Raw genomic sequence first — 18,962 nt, forward strand, 5'->3', positions numbered from 1 at the left:
ATTTACATTAAACATTTTAAATTAATGATTACAAAGTTACACGACACGCAACTGTTATTAAAACGAAACTAATGGGGCCCCAAAGAGATCTTTTTTTTTTACCACTCTATGAGTACGACCGATTCGATAGTCAATTGACTATACTACACCAAACTCGCTCCGCTCTTCTCATTGCAACTTTTGCAGGGTCTCTACAGTCATGTTAAACACTAGCTCAAGTCAACCTGCAATTTGGCTCAACATTTGAGCCAAAAACAATTCACAATCGGCGGGGTTGTGTTGCAGAAATCTTCCTCTATAATTTTCCCGTGGACTGAGCACGAATTTGGAACCCTGGATGGGATTTTAGACATGTTTTCTCACTAATAAACTGGGCTAGTAATGCAGGAGACAGAGACTCTGTCAGTGGCTCAAGATGGCAGATTTTTATTGAGTTCTGAACAGATATCTTGCTTTATTTTTTGCCATGAATAACATAAGTCCTTGCACCGATGGCCCCTGTGTACGAAGGTAAGATATGTTTATATCTGAAGTTTGAGTTCAACCAGTCTTGTATAAAATAATATTCGCGACTTAGGTTGTTTACAAGAGCGAGATAAGAGGCAAAACTGTCATGCACCCTATCGCTTCTTTGTATCACAAAATGATACAATGATGCATTTTCTGTTTAGTGTTTAGTTTTGCTCCGTATTCGTTTCTTTATGTGTCCGATTGTCATAATAGCTCTGGTTGCACACATATAGTGTGAAATCTATGGTCGAATCATTATGTAGGCTACAGTCTGAATCCCTAGCCGTCATAATTATTGTTTCACATGCGATATCCCACGTTTTGAATCAAGTCGGCTACAAATACATTTCAAAATCATCATTTGAAAGTTGTTGCATTTGATTACGAATAATCTTGCTGTTGAAATTAGACCATTACTCCATACAGAGGAGAAAGAAAGGGCGAGAAGGAAGAACATCGCAGTTCAGAAAATAGTCACGGAACTGGAAAGCTAATTTAGCCTCATTTGTCTAAATGTAAAACCTAAATTCTCAATTTGTGGTTAAATGTTGAGTGCTCATAACGTTTATTTTTTGGTGCAAAGATTAATTAAATATTCAATCAAAGCAAAGACATGCTTATGTAGCCTACTGCTGTTGCTGCATTACGTCTGTGACTAATCCCATTGAGAGAATTGTGAAAAATGCTGTGCCCTAATGAAGACAAGAGTATTTTAAGAGTGCTACAGTATTCTTCTATTCTGTTCTGTTCTTTTACTATGTCTCACATGGTAAAGAGCCTTATTTCTTGGAAAAAGGCAGAGTAGATAGAGCCAGGTCCTATAGTCCAATTTTAATTTTGTATATAGTACCACAATGTTGTGATGACTACCAGGACAAATGCTATTTGGTCATCTAATAATATCCATAATCTTTTCCTATTACAGACTACTGCACAATACCCATCCATGCTCTTTAGAAGCGCACGGCAGTTTTCTTGACATATATTCTTGTCATTAACCAGAAAAAAGGAAGCATTCATTTATTTTTCTGGTCAACCAACTCATGGAAATTGAATGGTGTAATGTGAAAATTGATGTTTTTATAATGGCCATTTGCGTGAGTATTATTTTACTATTAGTCCGTGCTCCCTCTACTGGTAAAACTTGGAACACAACCCTTTGTAATAAACCAGCAACTACATATACAATCACATTTAGTTTGGATTTTTGATTTAGTTTTGATTTATCTTTATTTTTTTTTAAAGTGTGAATGTTATTGTAGGTCTAAGTTGTGCCCAAACAAATTGTGTAGGCCTAGTAATTTGGAAGCATTTCATGGTCTAGTAATTTCATGGCCAAGTAATTTGGAAGCAATTCTTGGCCTAGTAATTTGGAAGCATTTCATGGCCTAGTAATTTGGAAGCATTTCATGGCCTAGTAATTTGGAAGCATTTCATGGCCTAGTAATTTAGGCCTATATCCTGATGAATCATATAGCTGAAGCTTTAGTAAGAGAGGGACAACTGACAGATTATTAAGTAGGAAATTAAAACCAATTTAAGAGTACAGTATTAATATCTACATTTGTGAAACCTAAGGTACATGCATGGACATATCCTTTATGTCAATCCAGACAGATCGATTACATGCAGACTGGCTAGAGAGCTATGCATGTTCAACTCAACTGCCAAAGAGGCTTGCATTAACATGAAAATTAGAGTTTAAATAAGACTCCACTGTGCAAGGTAATTAGTTGAAATGGCATTCCCTGGCTTGCCTTTCACCATGGCAAGAAAGGAGACAAATTAATTGCTTACCTTCTCTGTTCTTGCTTGCTATGTGGATCAGCAGCCAGGGGCAGCCATGGAAATGGCCACATCCACTGGTGGAAAACGGTGATAGGGACCATCCATGTGCAAAGAGACCATTATGATGATAACCAATGACCCCTGTCTCCCTCCCTAATCATTGTGTTTGTATCTTTAGTACCATTGATCTGTTCTGCATCTATACAGGCATTATGTGCTGATGTGTGTTTGAATGCTCTGGATCTCTGAGAGACTTATGGAGGGAAAGAGGGAAGGAGAGAGGGAGGGAGAGATTTAGGGACCACTCTCTGTCTTCTATGGGGTGAGTACCCTTATTGCTATATGTCAGAGGGCAGAGAAAGAGACAGAGAGAAAGAGACAGAGAGAAAGAAATAGAGAGAAAGAGACAGAGAGAAAGAGAAAGAGAGAGAGAAAGAGACAGAGACACAGAGAGAACGAGACAGAGAGAGCGAGAGAGAGCGAGAGCCAGAGAGAGAGAGCCAGAGAGAGCCAGAGAGAGAGACAGAGAGAGAGACAGAGTGAGAGACAGAGTGAGAGACAGAGTGAGACAGAGACAAAGAGACAGAGAAAGAGAGAGAGAGACAGAGAAAGAAAGAGAGAGAGAAAGAGAGAGAGAAAGAGAAAGGCTGAGTCTGTCCACTCAGCTCTCACTCCTCTGCCCTCACACTCAGCTGTTGTTGGGAGCTGGCTGATTGATATCTTCCTCATAGGGCGGTGACCCCAGCTTCCATTCCAAGGTTGCATGGTTTCAACTTTGATTAGAATTGCAGGAAAAATCCAGGAATCTGGGGCCAAGCCATCCCCTGACTAAGTTAGAGCTGAGCTTCCTGGCTATTGTGTTGAAATGCAGAGTAGAGAGTTTTGATAGTTTTGCTCACTGTCATCAGCAGATCTGGACATAGTTTGGATAGTGATCATGGCTTTCCATGTTGTGTCAATACACAAATAGCCTGTTGCAAGAGTTTAGGCCTATCTCATGCTTTTACTTTAGCTTGCAGATTTGTCTTTTTTCAAATTTTATTAGGATCGCTATTAGCCGACGCCAATGGCGACAGCTAGTCTTACTGAGATCCGACACATAACGAAAAAGACATTCCAGACAAAATACTATTTTTTACATACAATACATTATAAAGGTTATACAAATCCGCAGAACATTTCAAGCATCTCCTTTGCATTATTCAAAGTAGTCTATCTGAGAATAAATAAAAATCTAGTGTTCACTCTTGGTGGTATTAATTTGTGAAAGTGTTTCATAGAATAAGCTAAGCCAGGGAAAGGTGGTACTAGGAACTGTGAGAGCAGGCAGTGACTGTGTGGAAGCCAGATCCCTGTTGAAGCGGGAGGGATATGTGAGTGCTCTGATGTGTCTATCTGGTGAAATGGTTCACAGGTGTGCTGCTCTGGCGGTTTGGTGAGGAACAGATGGGTGCGGGTTGAGTTCTGACAGAGCTGCAATGACAGGTTAGAGGCCAGGCTGAACAGAGCATTTGCAGGCAATACACAGTTAGACTGTAACGTTACTGTGTGTAGCCTATTTCTACAGGCTCTATTCTGTCAGCACATTTTTTGTAACAACTTTGTTATGTGGACAGAGAGACTAGATCAGCAAGAAGAGCAATTATCTTTAATTAGGTGTAGTATGCATAATGTGTGACAATCGTCAAAAGGAGTAGACCAAGGTGCAGCGTGGTACGTGCTCATATTTATATTTATTGTAACTCAGAACACTCAAACAAAATAACAAACAAAGAAAAAACGAACATCACATTCTGCAGGCTTACTGAGCTGACAAAAATAAGATCCCACACTGAAGGAGGGAAAAATTGGACGGCCGTCTCAGGAGGTTCCGGACTGCAGGCCGTCTCAGGAGGTTCCGGGCTGCAGGCCGCCGCCGAAGGCTCCGGACTGCAGGCCGCCGCCGGAGGCTCCGGACTGCAGGCCGTCTCAGGAGGCTCCGGACTGCAGGCCGTCTCAGGAGGCTCCGGACTGCAGGCCGTCTCAGGAGGCTCCGGACTGCAGGCCGTCTCAGGAGGCTCCGGACTGCAGGCCGTCTCAGGAGGTTCCGGACTGCAGGCCGTCTCAGGAGGTTCCGGACTGTAGGCCGTCTCAGGAGGTTCCGGACCGGGGACCATCGCTGCAGGCTCCGTGCCATGGATCGTCCCTACAGGCTCCGGGCCATGGATCATCACTGGAGGCTTCATGCCATGGATCATCACTGGAGGCTTCGGACCATGGATCATCACTGGAGGCTTCATACGTGGAGCCGGAACAGGTCTCACCGGGGAATATCGCTGGAGGCTCCGGACTGGGGAACGGCGCTGGGAGCTCTGGACCAGGCAACGTCGCTGGAGGCCGGGTGCGCAGAGAGGGCACAGGGTATACTGGGCCGTGGAGGCGCACTGGAGGTCTGGAGCTTATGGCTGGCACAACCCGTCCTGGCTGGATGCTTACTTTAGTCCGGCAAGGGCGGGTCGCTGGCACAGGACGAACTGGCCTGTGCAGGCGCACTGGCGACACAGTGCGTAGAACTGGCGCAGGATATACTGGGCCTTGGAGGCGCACTGGAGGTCTGGAGCTTATGACTGGCACAACCCATCCTGGCTGGATACCCCCCGTAGCCCGGCAAGCGCGGGGCGTTGGAACAGGTTGCACTGGTTTGTGCTGGGCCAAAGAGACGCACCGGAGACCAGGAACACTGAGCCGGCACAATCCTTCCTGGCTGAATGCCAACTCTAGTACGGCCACTGCGGGGAGCTTGCACAGAGCGCACCGGGCTGTGGCTGCGCACTGGAGACACCGTGCGCATTACCGCATAACCCGGTGCCTGACCAGTCCTATTCTCCCCATGGTAAGCACGGGGATCTGGCTCAGGTCTCCACCCTGACCCTGCCAACGTCCCCGTGTGCCCCCCCCCCGCAACATTTGTTGAGGGGGGCAGCCTCTTGTGCTTGCCTCGTTGCCGGGCTAGTTCCTCTTCTCGTCGCCACTCTGCTCTCGCTGCCTCCACCTGTTCCCATGGGAGGCGATCCCATCCAGCCTGGATCTCTTCCCACGTCCAGGATCCCTTGTCGTTCAGAATGTCCTCCCAGGTCCACTCCTTTGGTGGGGGGGGGGGGTATCTTCTGTGACGATCCTCAAAAGGAGTAGACCAAGGTGCAGGGTGGTACGTGTTCATATTTATATTTATTGTAACTCAGAACACTCAAAGAAAAAACGAACGTCACGTTCTGCAGGCTTACTGAGCTGACAAAAACAAGATCCCACACTGAAGGAGGGAAAAAGGGCTGCCTAAGTATGATTCCCAATCAGAGACAACGATAGACAGCTGCCTCTGATTGGAAACCATACTGGGCCAATCAAAGAAAAAAAAAAACATAGAAATATGGCACATAGAATGCCCACCCCATGTCACACCCTGACCTAACCAAACAGAGAAAAACGTCTCTCTCAGGTCAGGGCGTGACATAATATCTTGATTCATGAACATTTCAGAACTGACAACATTCAAGGCTGCAAGGCCCATTCACTCTAGGGCGGGTCAATATGGCCAAAATACTGTATCATATCACAGTATTTTTCACATTTTTGACCGTATGACAGTATTTGACGGTATTTTATGTTTTATAATAATACCATTTCTAAATTTGCTTTATGAGTATTGTGTGATCCTAGGGTGGCAACACATATATTCTCAATTATTTCGATGAGTCTTTCTCCATTCTGATTGTTTTATACTGTTCAATTCAACTTCAACCAAAAATAATTGTCTTTATTGTCATCCATTTCGCATTTCCTGCACTCATTTGAGATCATTTCCCCACTACCATCTAGGGCTGCATGACATTGGCAAAAAATCTAAGGCTTCTTTTTAACCAAATGTTGCAATTGCAATTAGACTTTTGACATTTTAGATCAAAACACTTAGGTGAACTGTTGGAATCATGGAAATTGAATGATTTCTATAATTGTATAGTTACAATATAATAGTAGTGGGCACTTTGGATATGTTATTTGAAGTGACAACAAATTAAAATGCTAGGGAGGAGTTATTGTGACAGTGTAAGAACCACTGTTTCTAGGGGACCCTATCATTTTTGCCTACATTAAAGGTTTTCTCTTAGCTACTTCATATAGCTAACAAATTCATGCTTTGGTTGAGAAGATACTGTTGCACAAACAACATGCTGATTTAGGCCTACACCATATCAGGCTGTATAGCTAGCTACGTTTGCTCTGACTCAGTATATTTATTAGCTAGCTAGCCAGATAACTAGCGATTAGCATTAGCGGCTAACACGATTTAGCCACAACTTGCTAAGAAAAGACAAACTTGCTGTTTGCAGATGTAAGAAACACAAATGAATAGTGTATTTATAGAATGCTTGTGGATTTATATTAAAACGCAAAGTGTAAACAGCATCGTTGTCATCAACATTGTTGCATGTGCTGCATTGACCATGCATTTTATTTGAATTTAGTCTTTTTTCATTTAACCTTAATTTATGTAGGTAATTTTTTTAATAAATATAAATCAATCAATCAATCAATAAAATTGACCATGCAGACTGAACACAAGTGTCTCTTGGACAAGCAAAAACAAATACACTCCTTGAGTGGCAGGGGCGGGGCTAGGTCTGTGTGGGAAGCATCATGGAGGGAGAGAGAGCAGAAAGAGATGACTCAAGTAGCAGAGTAAATTATAAAAATGGACGGTACACACGGCGTATCACATTTAACAAACCAAACATTCAAATACTGTTATAGAAGGTAAAGTAAAAACCCAAACCAGTCCGTGCATCAATACCAGTATATAGTCAAATACGGTATACTGCCCAGCCCTCTCTCACTCTCAGTCAGATCTTGGGACTGGAGAACACCGTGTCAGCTTGAGTTCCTGCAAGCGTGCTCAATGCTTAGTGTTTTGAGAGGGAGTGAGTGTTTGGCTGGGGATCTGCTGCTCAGTGCTTACAGAAGGCATTTCCGTGCAGAGTGTCATGCATGTGTGAAGGCCTTTTTCCAGCAGGCAGCTTTCTCTGTTGTTGATCTGTGTTTGCTGTCAGCTTGTGTAGAACATCTGCCTGTGGCTCTGACTCTGACAAGCATGTCCTGCGAGGTTCATCCAGCTAGAGTATATGGAACAGAATAGGAGCTGTTGTGAAGTTGTATTTGTTAATTGTATAGTAGTAATTGGTGGTTCATAAAGGCCCCTTTTCATTTTGACTTCCCCATGTAGTGAGAGAGTAGAGTCTATCGTTTCTGTCATGGATATGATATGGTATTAATTTGACACAGCAAATTCTTTGCTTTTCCCATGACTCCGGTGCAGTAGGGCAGAATTTCGAGGTGGCAATCTTTCTGTATGTGTGTCTTTTCCCTCAGGCCTGGTTGCCTGTTGATGCCAGCAGCCCTTCTCCGTGGCCCCTCCCTTCTCCACCCCTCCCGCACCCAAAATACCCCTCAGTTTGTTTGTGAGATGAGAAGCCATGGTCAGCTCAGATTCTACCCATGTGACACCAACGCAACACCGTCTGATGGGTAGTTTGGCAGTTCTGGGGGGATGTGTTTAGTAGGGTGTGGGGGATACTGTAGCGACAGCTTTTGTGCTCTCGTAATCATGCCTCCCACCCCTCTCTCCCCTATTGTCCCAGCCAAGCCCACCCCCATGCCAGCCTGTTTGGTGGTGGTGGACATTGTCCATGCCCTTAATCCTATTGTTTTGGATAATATCCCCCCCCACCCAGTCCATTTGGCATGGCACTCTCTGGAAGAACAACAGACTGGGCCTTTATCACAGACCGGGTCATCTAGGCTTTCAACATGACATGTCACATTACACTCACAACATGGGGCCAGAGCCCAATACAGTCCAATATAGTCTCCAACATTATGTATAGACTGCAGTCTACAGTATCCAAATGATTAACATAGCACGGTCGGATACAGTAACTTCAAAGAGGGAACATTCAGCTCATTTTAAAGCTGCCCAGTCACTCACCCTTATTTCTTCCTTTCTATGGAGCTTTTGAAAGTGAAAAATTGATTTTTAATCAAGGTATTCATGTTCTCTGCATTCTTTCCTCCACTTGAGAGAGAGACTGAGAGAGAGAGACATTGAGAAACTGAGAGAGAGACTGAGAGAGAGACTGAGAGACTGAGAGAGAGACCGAGAGAGAGACAGAGAGAGAGACAGAGAGAGAGACAGAGAGAGAGACTGAGAGAGAGACAGAGAGAGACCGAGAGAGAGACCGAGAGAGAGAGAGACAGAGAGAGACAGAGAAACAGAGACTGAGAGAGACCGAGAGAGAGACTGAGAGAGACCGAGAGAGAGACTGAGAGAAACAGAGAAAGACAGAGAATGAGAGAGACTGAAACAGACTGAGAGAATCTGAGATGCATTATGCATGTGATGAAGTGAGGAGTGGAAAAGCAGATGGGCAGAGCTGCAGCAAGACTAGAGGGTGGTCTCGTGCAGACCCATAATACTCTGGCCTTACCAACACAACAGAGAGAGAGAGAAAGTCCACCATGTAGAGTGAGGGAGTGAGAGAGTATGGGCCATCCCCATTTCTGTCACAAGGGAAGTGGCACATCGGCCGGCTGGCTGGCGGAGGGCAGGCGGCCCCTTCACAGATGGCTGCAGGTACAGCGACACGCTTGGCTGATAACCAAAGGACTTCACACGGCCAGACGTGCAGTCTGCCCCACTTCTGCTAGGAGCCAGGGGGAGAGAAGGGACAGACACTGCTCACAGTACAGAGGACTGGGGAGAGAAGGGACATACAGAGAGAGAGAGAGAGAGAGAGAGAGAAAGACAGAGAGTGACTGAGCTAGGCAAGGAATCAACAGGCATGGAAATGAACATCACACCTTTCCTCTATCTTTAATCCGTTCTCTCTTTTTCTATCTCTCTATTTTTTCAATTTCTCTTGTATTAACTTTTTCTGCTCTTTCGTTTCTGCTGGATCACTGACTACCCACCTAGTTGGTGTTGCTCAGTCTATCACTGATGTGTGTGTGGTCAACAATACCCTCAAAGACTCAGATGTTACTGGCTTTGATGGTGAGATGGAGGGTAGAGAGAACGCTGATGGCAGATCACTGATTTAACTGGCTTCTCGTGCCTCCATTTGTGCTGACATGTGAAAAGAAAATGCTAAATAAAAGATTGTCCCCGAGGCCATAGTTCAGATATTTTCCCGTATTTTGAAACTAGAATTGCCTCATGCTTATGTCACTGTCATAGCTGCCCGAAAAAGAAAATAATGTAACATTAAGGTCATAGAAAAATGTGATTGTTAGTTCTTTTTTCTTTTACTTTTCCCACCTTATTCGATTTTTTTGTAACAATTTCTTTGATATTCAGTTGGCTATGATTATTTCAAGCCACATTGTTGGCTACATTGACCTGGCGTTCAGTCTAAAACAACAAAGGGAAAGAACCTGTCTGCTCTTAGAACTGACCCTTCATTTCAGCATGAGAGAGAGAGAAAGGGAGAAATGAAGGAGAGCGAGGGGGGGTGGAGGGGCCCATGGGTCTCCAGGGTGCTCTCAAAGGTCGTGGGGGGTGGAGGTGGGGTGTGCAGAGGAGGTGCATCCGTCTCCTCTAACCTGTCTCCTTTTATTGAGGATCAATGACACACGCACACAAACACATACGCGCTGGCGCCCCTCGTCCTCCATGATGGGTCATGGCAGCTGTGTGCTCAGGCAGGGGCTAGCAAAAGGCTCTGGATTTTTTAGAGAAATAACCTCAGAAAAAGGACAAGAACTGACCTTTAGATATACACTACCATTCAAAAGTTTGGGGTCACTTAGAAATATCCTTGTTTTTGAAAGAAAAACACATTTTCTGTTCGTTAAAATAACATCAAATTGATCAGAAATACAGTGTAGACATTGTTAATGTTGTAAATGGCTATTGTAGCTGGAAACTGAAGATTTTTGATGGAATATCTATATAGGTGTATAGAGGTCCATTATCAGCAACCATCACTCCTGTGTTCCAATGGCACGGTGTGTTAGCTAATCCAAGTTTGTCATTTTAAAAGGCTAATTGATCATTAGAAAACCCTTTTGCAATTATGTCAGCACAGCTGAAAACTGTTGTCCTGATTAAAGAAGCAATAAAACTGGCCTTCTTTAGACTAGTTGAATATCTGGAGCGTCAGCATTTGTGGGTTCGATTACAGGCTCAAAATGTCCAGAAACAAAGAACTTTCTTCTGAAACTCGTCAGTCTATTCTTGTTCTGAGAAATGAAGGCTATTCCATGTGAGAAATTTCCAAGAAACTGAAGATCTGGTACAATGCTGTGTACTACTCCCTTCACAGAACAGAGCAAATAATGGGCCTTTGTACGCCTATGTAGATATTCCATAGAAAATCTGCTGTTTCCAGTTACAATAGTCATTTAGAACATCAACAATGTCTACACTGTATTTCTGATACATTTTATGTTATTTTAATGGACAAAAAATGTGCTTTTCATTCAAAAACAAGGATATTTGTAAGTGACCCCAAACTTTTGAATGGTAGTGTATGAAAGCCTGTCTTCCATCACCGGTGCTTTGGGACTGTTGTTTTTGCCTCATTAACTTTCTGAAAGAGACAAAGTCAGGGAGTTGAGGCCTCCGCCCTAGAAGCTGATACGATGCCTATTGGCTTGCAGACAGTGTGGTCACTAAATACTGATGCTTGGCTATTTACATGGCTGGTTTGGATGTTATGGGTGTTTGCAAATTAAATCATTTGATACCTCAGCAGCTCTGTCACCAGATATCTTTCTGTGTAATTCAGGTCTGTGTGTGTGTGTGTGCATGTGTGCGTCTGTTACTGTGGCCTCTGCTGGATTCTGTGAAGAGAGAGGGATGGTTGTTCCAGAGAGGAAGCTACTCTTCAGAGAACCAGACAGTTACACGGAACCCAAACTGGCTGCGCACGTGCGCCATCGTGCATAAATGTATTTTGTCCCCCCACACCAAACGCGATCACGACACGCAGGTTAAAATATCAAAACAAACTCTGAACCAATTATATTAATTTGGGGACAGATCGAAAAGCATTAAATATTGATGGCAATTTAGCTAGCTAGCTTGTACTTGCTAGTTAATTTGTCCAATTTAGATAGCTTGCTGTTGCTAGCTAATTTGTCCTGGGATATAAACATTGAGTTGTTATTTTACCTAAAATGCACAAGGTCCTCTACTCCGACAATTAATCCACACATAAAACGGTCAACCGAATTGTTTCTAGTCATCTCTCCTCCTTCCAGGCTTTTTCTTCTCTTGACTTTATATTGCAATTGGCAACTTTCATATATTAGGTGCATTACCGCCACTGACCTCGTTCGTCTTTCAGTCACCCACGTGGGTATAACCAATGAGGAGATGGCACGTGGGTACCTGCTTCTATAAACCAATGAGGAGATGGGAGAGGCAGGACTTGCAGCACAATCTGCGTCACAAATAGAACTGACTTCTTATTTTATCCCTTGGCAACGCAAACGCTCCTTGGCGCGCACGAGCAGTGTGGGTGCAATAATTTAATAATATAGATTTCTACATTTATTTTGAAACACTCGGGCACGCGACGCGAGCGGTGTAGTCAGGGTCTAAGTTCCCTGGAACAGGAGTCCAGCTGCTAAATGACTTTGAAGCACCATGGCCCCTTCCTGCTCCTAAGCTCTGGTCCAACACCCTCCTCTGAAATATCACACACACAAGTCACCTGGGTAAGCATGTGTGCCATGCCCTGCCCGGCCCCTAAGTTCTATGTGATAGCAGAAATGATGGAGTGAGAAAAGGAAGAAGGGAAGGAAAGGCTAACCACATGTGGTGATGGATGTGCTCTGGTTAACCAAGGCCTCTTCCAAGAAAACGCTTCTGCTTAAAAACTTGCTTGAAAACACTATGCCTGCCTCTCTGCTGATTGGTCGCTGGGGACTCATGGGATCCGACTGGTTCCTCAGTGTTTGGGATTCAGTGTAGGACGAGGCAGTGACGCAGGACCAGGGCTATGGATGTCTGTCACGCACAAGACCTGCTGCGATCTGTGGACACACACACACAGTAGTATTTGGTTCATTCCTGGCTGGGTGTTGAGACCAGGCTGGGCTGTATAGTGTGTCTCTTCTGAGTGGGAGTTGTACTGGAGTACAGGCATAGCTTAGAGCAGAGCTGTTGACTAGAGGTCGACCGATTAATCGGAATGGCGGATTACTTAGGGCCGATTTCAAGTTTTCATAATAATCGATAATCGGTATTTTTGGCCACCGATTTGCCGATTTAAAAAATAATAATAATTTGTTACTTTTTTTTTATCAATATTTCTTAACTGGGCAAGTCAGTTAAGAACACATTCTTATTTTCAATGACGGCCTAGGAATGGTGGGTTAACTGCCTCGTTCAGGGGCAGAACGACAGATTTTTACCTTGTCAGCTTGGGGATTCAATCTTGCAACCTTACGGTTAACTAGTCCAACGCTCTAACCACCTGCTTTACATTGCACTCCACGAGGAGCCTGCCTGTTACGCGAATGCAGTAAGAAGCCAAGGTAAGTTGCTAGCTAGCATTAAACTTATCTTATAAAAACAATCAATCAATCAATCATAATCACTAGTTAACTACACATGGTTGATGATATTACTAGTTTATCTAGCCTGTCCTGTGTTGCATGTAATCGATGCGGTGCGCATTCGCAAAAAAGGACGGTCGTGGCTCCAACGTGTACCTAACCATAAACATCAATGTCTTTCTTAAAATCAATACACAAGTATATATTTTTAAACTTGCATATTTAGTTAATATTGCCTGCTAACATGAATTTTTTTTAACTAGGGAAAAAGTGTCACCTCTGCAACAGAGTCAGGGTATATGCAGCAGTTTGGGCCGCCTGGCTCGTTGCGAACTGTGAAGACTATTTCTTCCTAACAAAGACAGCTGACTTCGCCAAACGGGGGATGATTTAACAAAAGCGCATTTGCGAAAAAAGCACAATCGTTGCACGACTGTACCTAACCATAAACATCAATGCCTTTCTTAAAATCAATACACAGAAGAATATACAGTGGATATCAAAGATTTCAGTTTGTTTTTCAATTGAATTGTTCACGTTATAGGTCACATTAAAGGTGGAAAAAGTTCTGACATGATTTATCTTTGTCTCATTATTTTACATCACAAAAACCTGGCATTTTAACAGGGGTGTGTAGATTTTTTAAATCCACTGTATTTTTAAACCTGCATATTTAGCTAAAAGAAATCCAGGTTAGCAGGCAATATTAACCAGGTGAAATTGTGTCACTTCTCTTCCGTTCATTGCACGCAGAGTCAGGGTATATGCAACAGTTTGGGCCGCCTGGCTCGTTGCGAACTAATTTGCCAGAATTTTACGTAATTATGACATAACATTGAAGGTTCTGTAATGTAACAGGAATATTTAGACTTATGGATGCCACCCGTTAGATAAAATACGGAATTCCGTATTTCACTGAAAGAATAAACGTGATCAATTGATTTTATTGATGTATTATATTAAGTTAAAATAAGTGTTCATTCAGTATTGTTGTAATTGTCATTATTACAAAAAAACAATCGGCCGATTAATCGGTATCGGCTTCGTTGGCCACCCAATAATCGGTATCGGCGCTGAAAAAAATAAATAATCGGTCGACCTCTACTGTTGACCCCTGGGTTCCTCCTTGGCCCCTGTTAGAGCACACCCATACCCCATTAAACGTTCCTCCATGGTGGACTGGTTTTGGTTGCTGCTGCTTAATGAACAGGGCAGCACGGCTGGCCCTTAAATGTACACGAGAGCTAACATTAATAATCTGCATGTCAATCTCTCCTGGTTCAAAGTAGAGGAGAGATTGACTTCATCACCACCTTTATTTGTGAGAAGTATTGACATTTTGAATGCACCGAGCTGTCTGTTTAAACTACTAGCACACAGCTTAGACACAAAATACATTCCCCCCCAAAAGACATGCCATCAGAGGTCTCTTCACAGTCCCCAAGTCCAGAACAGACTATGGAAGGTGCACAGTACTAAATATAGCCATGACTACGTGGAACTCTTTTCCACATCAAGTAATTCACGCAAGCAGTAAAATCAGATGTAAAAACAAGATAAAAGTACACTTTATGGAACAACGGGAACTGTGAAGAGGCACAGACACACGCATACACACATAGATGATAACATACACACTATACACACACGTACACATGGATTGTGTGTTGTAGATATGTGGCGGTAGAGTAGTGGCCTGAGGGAACATACTTAATCTGTTGTGAAATGTTTTTAATTGTATATAACTGTCTTAATTTGACATAATACAAAAAATGTCTCAGAAACCACCACCAATGTTATTTATGTTTGTTTCAAGTCTCTTTCTCTCTCTCATCATCAGCACAGTGACATGGAGGATTTAACTAGCTTGTTCTGGAATTCATTCTTTTTAATGATCATAATATTGAAAATGAAACAAGTACAATGTTATTAAAACACTTTCCCCATGATAATCATGTTAGGCTCATACAGATGTGCCTCCTTGTAAATGCTATTACCACTTAGAATATTAACTCATTCATTTTTCTGCTCTCAGTACAACCCAATTTATTTACAAAGGACAAAAGCAGATTTAAATGTATTTTCTCTTAAATTGTTTATTGTGTTATTCCCTCAGCTATGTCTTTGTCTTGTATTTTGATTGTTTGGTATGGGTCTATAATTTAATTTCATTGGAAAATGTTAGATTGATCCACAATCTGATTATGGTCTATGAAGGTTAATGGTTTCTTCAGAAAACTTGACATGCCGCAGCGCCATTATTGGTTGATCTTTGAAGTGAATGATGGCTGTGGATATGTTGTGCATGCGTGTTCTCAGTGTGTCTTTCTCTGGGGTTTATTGTCTCAGTGTGTCTTTCTCCGGGGTTTATTGTCTCAGTGTGTCTTTCTCCGGGGTTTATTGTCTCAGTGTGTCTTTCTCCGGGGTTCGTGTCCTCAGTGTGTCTTTCTCCGGGGTTTATTGTCTCAGTGTGTCTTTCTCTGGGGGTTCTTGTCTCAGTGTGTCTTTCTCTGGGGTTTATTGTCTCAGTGTGTCTTTCTCTGGGGTTTATTGTCTCAGTGTGTCTTTCTCCGGAGTTTGTGTCCTCAGTATGTCTTTCTCCGGGTTTATTGTCTCAGTGTCTCTTTCTCCGGAGTTCGTGTCCTCAGTATGTCTTTCTCCGGAGTTCGTGTCCTCAGTATGTCTTTCTCCGGAGTTCGTGTCCTCAGTATGTCTTTCTCCGGGGTTCGTGTCCTCAGTATGTCTTTTTCCGGGGTTCGTGTCCTCAGTATGTCTTTTTCCGGGGTTCGTGTCCTCAGTGTGTCTTTCCCAGGGTTTATTGTCTCAGTGTGTCTTTCTCCAGGGTTCGTGTCCTCAGTGTGTCTTTCTCCAGGGTTTATTGTCTCAGTGTGCCTTTCTCCGGAGTTCGTGTCCTCAGTGTGTCTTTCTCCGGGGTTTATTGTCTCAGTGTGTCTTTCTCCGGGGTTTATTGTCTCAGTGTGTCTTTCTCCAGGGTTCGTGTCCTCAGTGTGTCTTTCTCCGGGGTTTCTTGTCTCAGTGTGTCTTTCTCTGGGGTTTATTGTCTCAGTGTCTCTTTCTCCGGAGTTTATTGTCTCAGTGTGTCTTTCTCTGGGGTTTCTTGTCTCAGTGTGTCTTTCTCTGGGGTTTATTGTCTCAGTGTGTCTTTCTCCGGGTTTATTGTCTCAGTGTCTCTTTCTCCGGAGTTCGTGTCCTCAGTATGTCTTTCTCCGGAGTTCGTGTCCTCAGTATGTCTTTTTCCGGAGTTCGTGTCCTCAGTATGTCTTTTTCCGGGGTTCGTGTCCTCAGTATGTCTTTCTCCGGGGTTCGTGTCCTCAGTGTGTCTTTCTCCGGGGTTCGTGTCCTCAGTGTGTCTTTCTCCGGGGTTTGTAACCTGGCAGCACTGCAAGAACTGCAAACATGCCACCTCAACATGCACACACACACTCCGTTAATTACAGCATGTGGTTAGCTTGCCTTGGTGACTGAATGTTTAGGCCAACATATTTATAGAGACACTCAAAACATACATTTTAACATGTCCTTGTGACACTGTTCTCTGCCCATATATTTCCCCCTTCATAACGCTCAATAGGCAGCTGTCCTGCTGCTCATTAGGAGTCAGAGGGAGAGCATGCAGTGGAGAGAGGCCTGTTGGGCTGGCACTGTACATGGGTGATAAGCAGAGAGAAGAAAGGCAGGCTGCTTATCAGGTGTGTGTCCCTGCATGGCCCTGCTGTGTTTTCCTGGTGACCTGGAACAGTAGTCAAAGCAGAGTCCGTCAGAGGGATGGTGGGCTTCGTAGCCTAGTGTAGCAGCAATGTTACGCTGTCTCCCTCTGTCTTCTCTGTCTCTCCATCTTTCTGTTTCTGTCTCTCACTCTCCCTTGCTCTGTTTCTCTCTTGTTCTGTTTTTCTGTGTATCTCTTCCCCCCCTCCCCTTTCTCTCTCTTGGTCTCTCTCTCTGTGGGGAGGAAGTTGGGTGCTGTGCTTTGTACTGTGCTGTGCTTTGTGTGTGTGTGATTAATAAGAAATCCTGCTCAAACAGAGCAATTCTGCAATCACCATGGCCCACATCCCCCTCTCCTCTCCTCTCCTCTCCTCTCCTCTCTCCTCTCCTCTCCTCTCCTCTCCTCTCCTCTCCTCTCCTCTCCTCTCCTCTCCTCTCCTCTCCTCTCCTCTCCTCTCCTCTCCTCTCCTCTCCTCTCCTCTCCTCTCCTCTCTCCCTCCCTCCCTCCCACTTCCAGGGATGAGAGATAAACAGGCAGAGGTTAAGCTGTGGCACACAATGAAACCCTGCCAAAGGTACCTCATAAACCAAACAGTTGGCTTTTTATAGGGCTGAACTTTACATGTGAATAACAAGCTGTAATCTATTATCCAACCACTGCTGAGCGGCTGCTTTGTTGTTAGTTTAGATGCATGATCATGGCGACTACCTATTTGTTATTCATTAAAGAGGATTTCGAAATGTATTGGCTACAAGTCACCTTATGGATTTTAGTTGTAGTGTGTGACACTGTGTGTGTGTGTGTGCCTGTGCGTGTGCGTGCATGTGTGCATGGGCACACACATTTGCACATGTATAGTGTGTTGTTATCTCACACAACTCACTCAGCATCTGTAGTTTACAGGAAGAGGACACTCGGGGAGTGGCACACCAGGCAAGCTGCTGGTTTATAGGCCGCGAAACCTTCTACATCTGTCAAACAGCATCCTATACAAACCATATAGGCTAGAGGTGGTGTGTCTGTGTGTGTGTGGGTCAGGGAGAGGCTCTAACTTGACTCCCTGACTGCCTCTCTGATGCATTATTCTATGAATAAGCTGAGATGGGAGCTATAAAGTGGACAGGGTGGTCAATAGTGGTCTGGAGTGGTGTGTTACAGTGGGGGAGAGACAGGCCCCAGCACCTCCACTGAAGACAGTTCCCAGAAGCCAGACACACAACGCCAGGCTGAATGACATGGCTGGCTTGTTCGCTCCGAACAGTCAATATGTTCCTCCAATGGTGCATTCATTTTTACCTCCAGTCCCCAGCCTTCCAGTGGCCCTCATAGTTTATTATGAGAGGCTGGCTGGCTGGCTCTGTGCTGCATATGGCACAGCAGGGTCTCGTTGCCATGGGTCTAAATGCCCCAGTCAGAGGCAAGAGGAGATAATACTTAGTCTAGACAGAACTGAGGTCAAGTCATAACAAGTGATTTGCCCCCCATCCATTCGGACAATTCCGGCAGATGCCTGACTGACTGTCCCGGATCAGCAGTGCGAGACAGACCGCCCTGTCCGATGGTCTGTATATACTGCAGCATGTCTGCCTGTCCAGTGTCCAGCTTGTACATCCTGCTATCATTCAGGCAGTTGATGGGAAATGCAAAGAGCTGTACATTCTCTCATCGCTTCATGATTATGGACATAGAGTTACAGCTCTTTTTCAGCAGAACTTGGACTTGCCATTGGTTTCTAATACATTCACAGAGGGTTAGCTCTCCCTATGACCAAGGAAGAGTCAACCAGTAGGCCTGTATGTGTATTCCTCCTCTCCTTTAGAGAAGAGTCAACCAGAAGGCCTGTATGTGTATTCCTCCTCTCCTCTAGAGAAGAGTCAACCAGAAGGCCTGTATGTGTATTCCTCCTCTCCTTTAGAGAAGAGTCAACCAGAAGGCCTGTATGTGTATTCTTCCTCTCCTCTAGAGAAGAGTCAACCAGAAGGCCTGTATGTGTATTCCTCCTCTCCTCTAGAGAAGAGTCAACCAGAAGGCCTGTATGTGTATTCCTCCTCTCCTCTAGAGAAGAGTCAACCAGAAGGCCTGTATGTGTATTCTTCCTCTCCTCTAGAGAAGAGTCAACCAGAAGGCCTGTATGTGTATTCCTCCTCTCCTCTAGAGAAGAGTCAACCAGAAGGCCTGTATGTGTATTCCTCCTCTCCTCTAGAGAAGAGTCAACCAGAAGGCCTGTATGTGTATTCCTCCTCTCCTCTAGAGAAGAGTCAACCAGAAGGCCTGTATGTGTATTCCTCCTCTCCTCTAGAGAAGAGTCAACCAGAAGGCCTGTATGTGTATTCCTCCTCTC

General features: G+C 44.2%; 1 protein-coding gene across 8 annotated transcripts in view; it reads left to right on the top strand.

The window, feature by feature from the left end:
* The first annotated feature begins 160 nt into the window (after positions 1-160).
* The window catches only part of LOC106561392 (homeodomain-interacting protein kinase 2), a 134,970-nt gene continuing 116,168 nt past the window's right edge, over positions 161-18,962 (top strand). For 4 of the 8 annotated variants that reach the window (XM_014125320.2, XM_014125323.2, XM_014125325.2 and 1 more), the window contains exon 1: positions 161-510. In XM_014125320.2, the coding sequence (XP_013980795.1) occupies positions 492-510 (19 nt within the window). In that variant the 5' untranslated portion in view covers positions 161-491. The remainder of the gene's footprint in view (positions 511-18,962) is intronic. The other 4 variants (XM_014125324.2, XM_014125322.2, XM_014125326.2 and 1 more) reach the window with 1 other exon arrangement.

Source organism: Salmo salar, chromosome ssa10, assembly GCF_905237065.1.
Source record: "Salmo salar chromosome ssa10, Ssal_v3.1, whole genome shotgun sequence".
Lineage (NCBI taxonomy): Eukaryota > Metazoa > Chordata > Actinopteri > Salmoniformes > Salmonidae > Salmo > Salmo salar.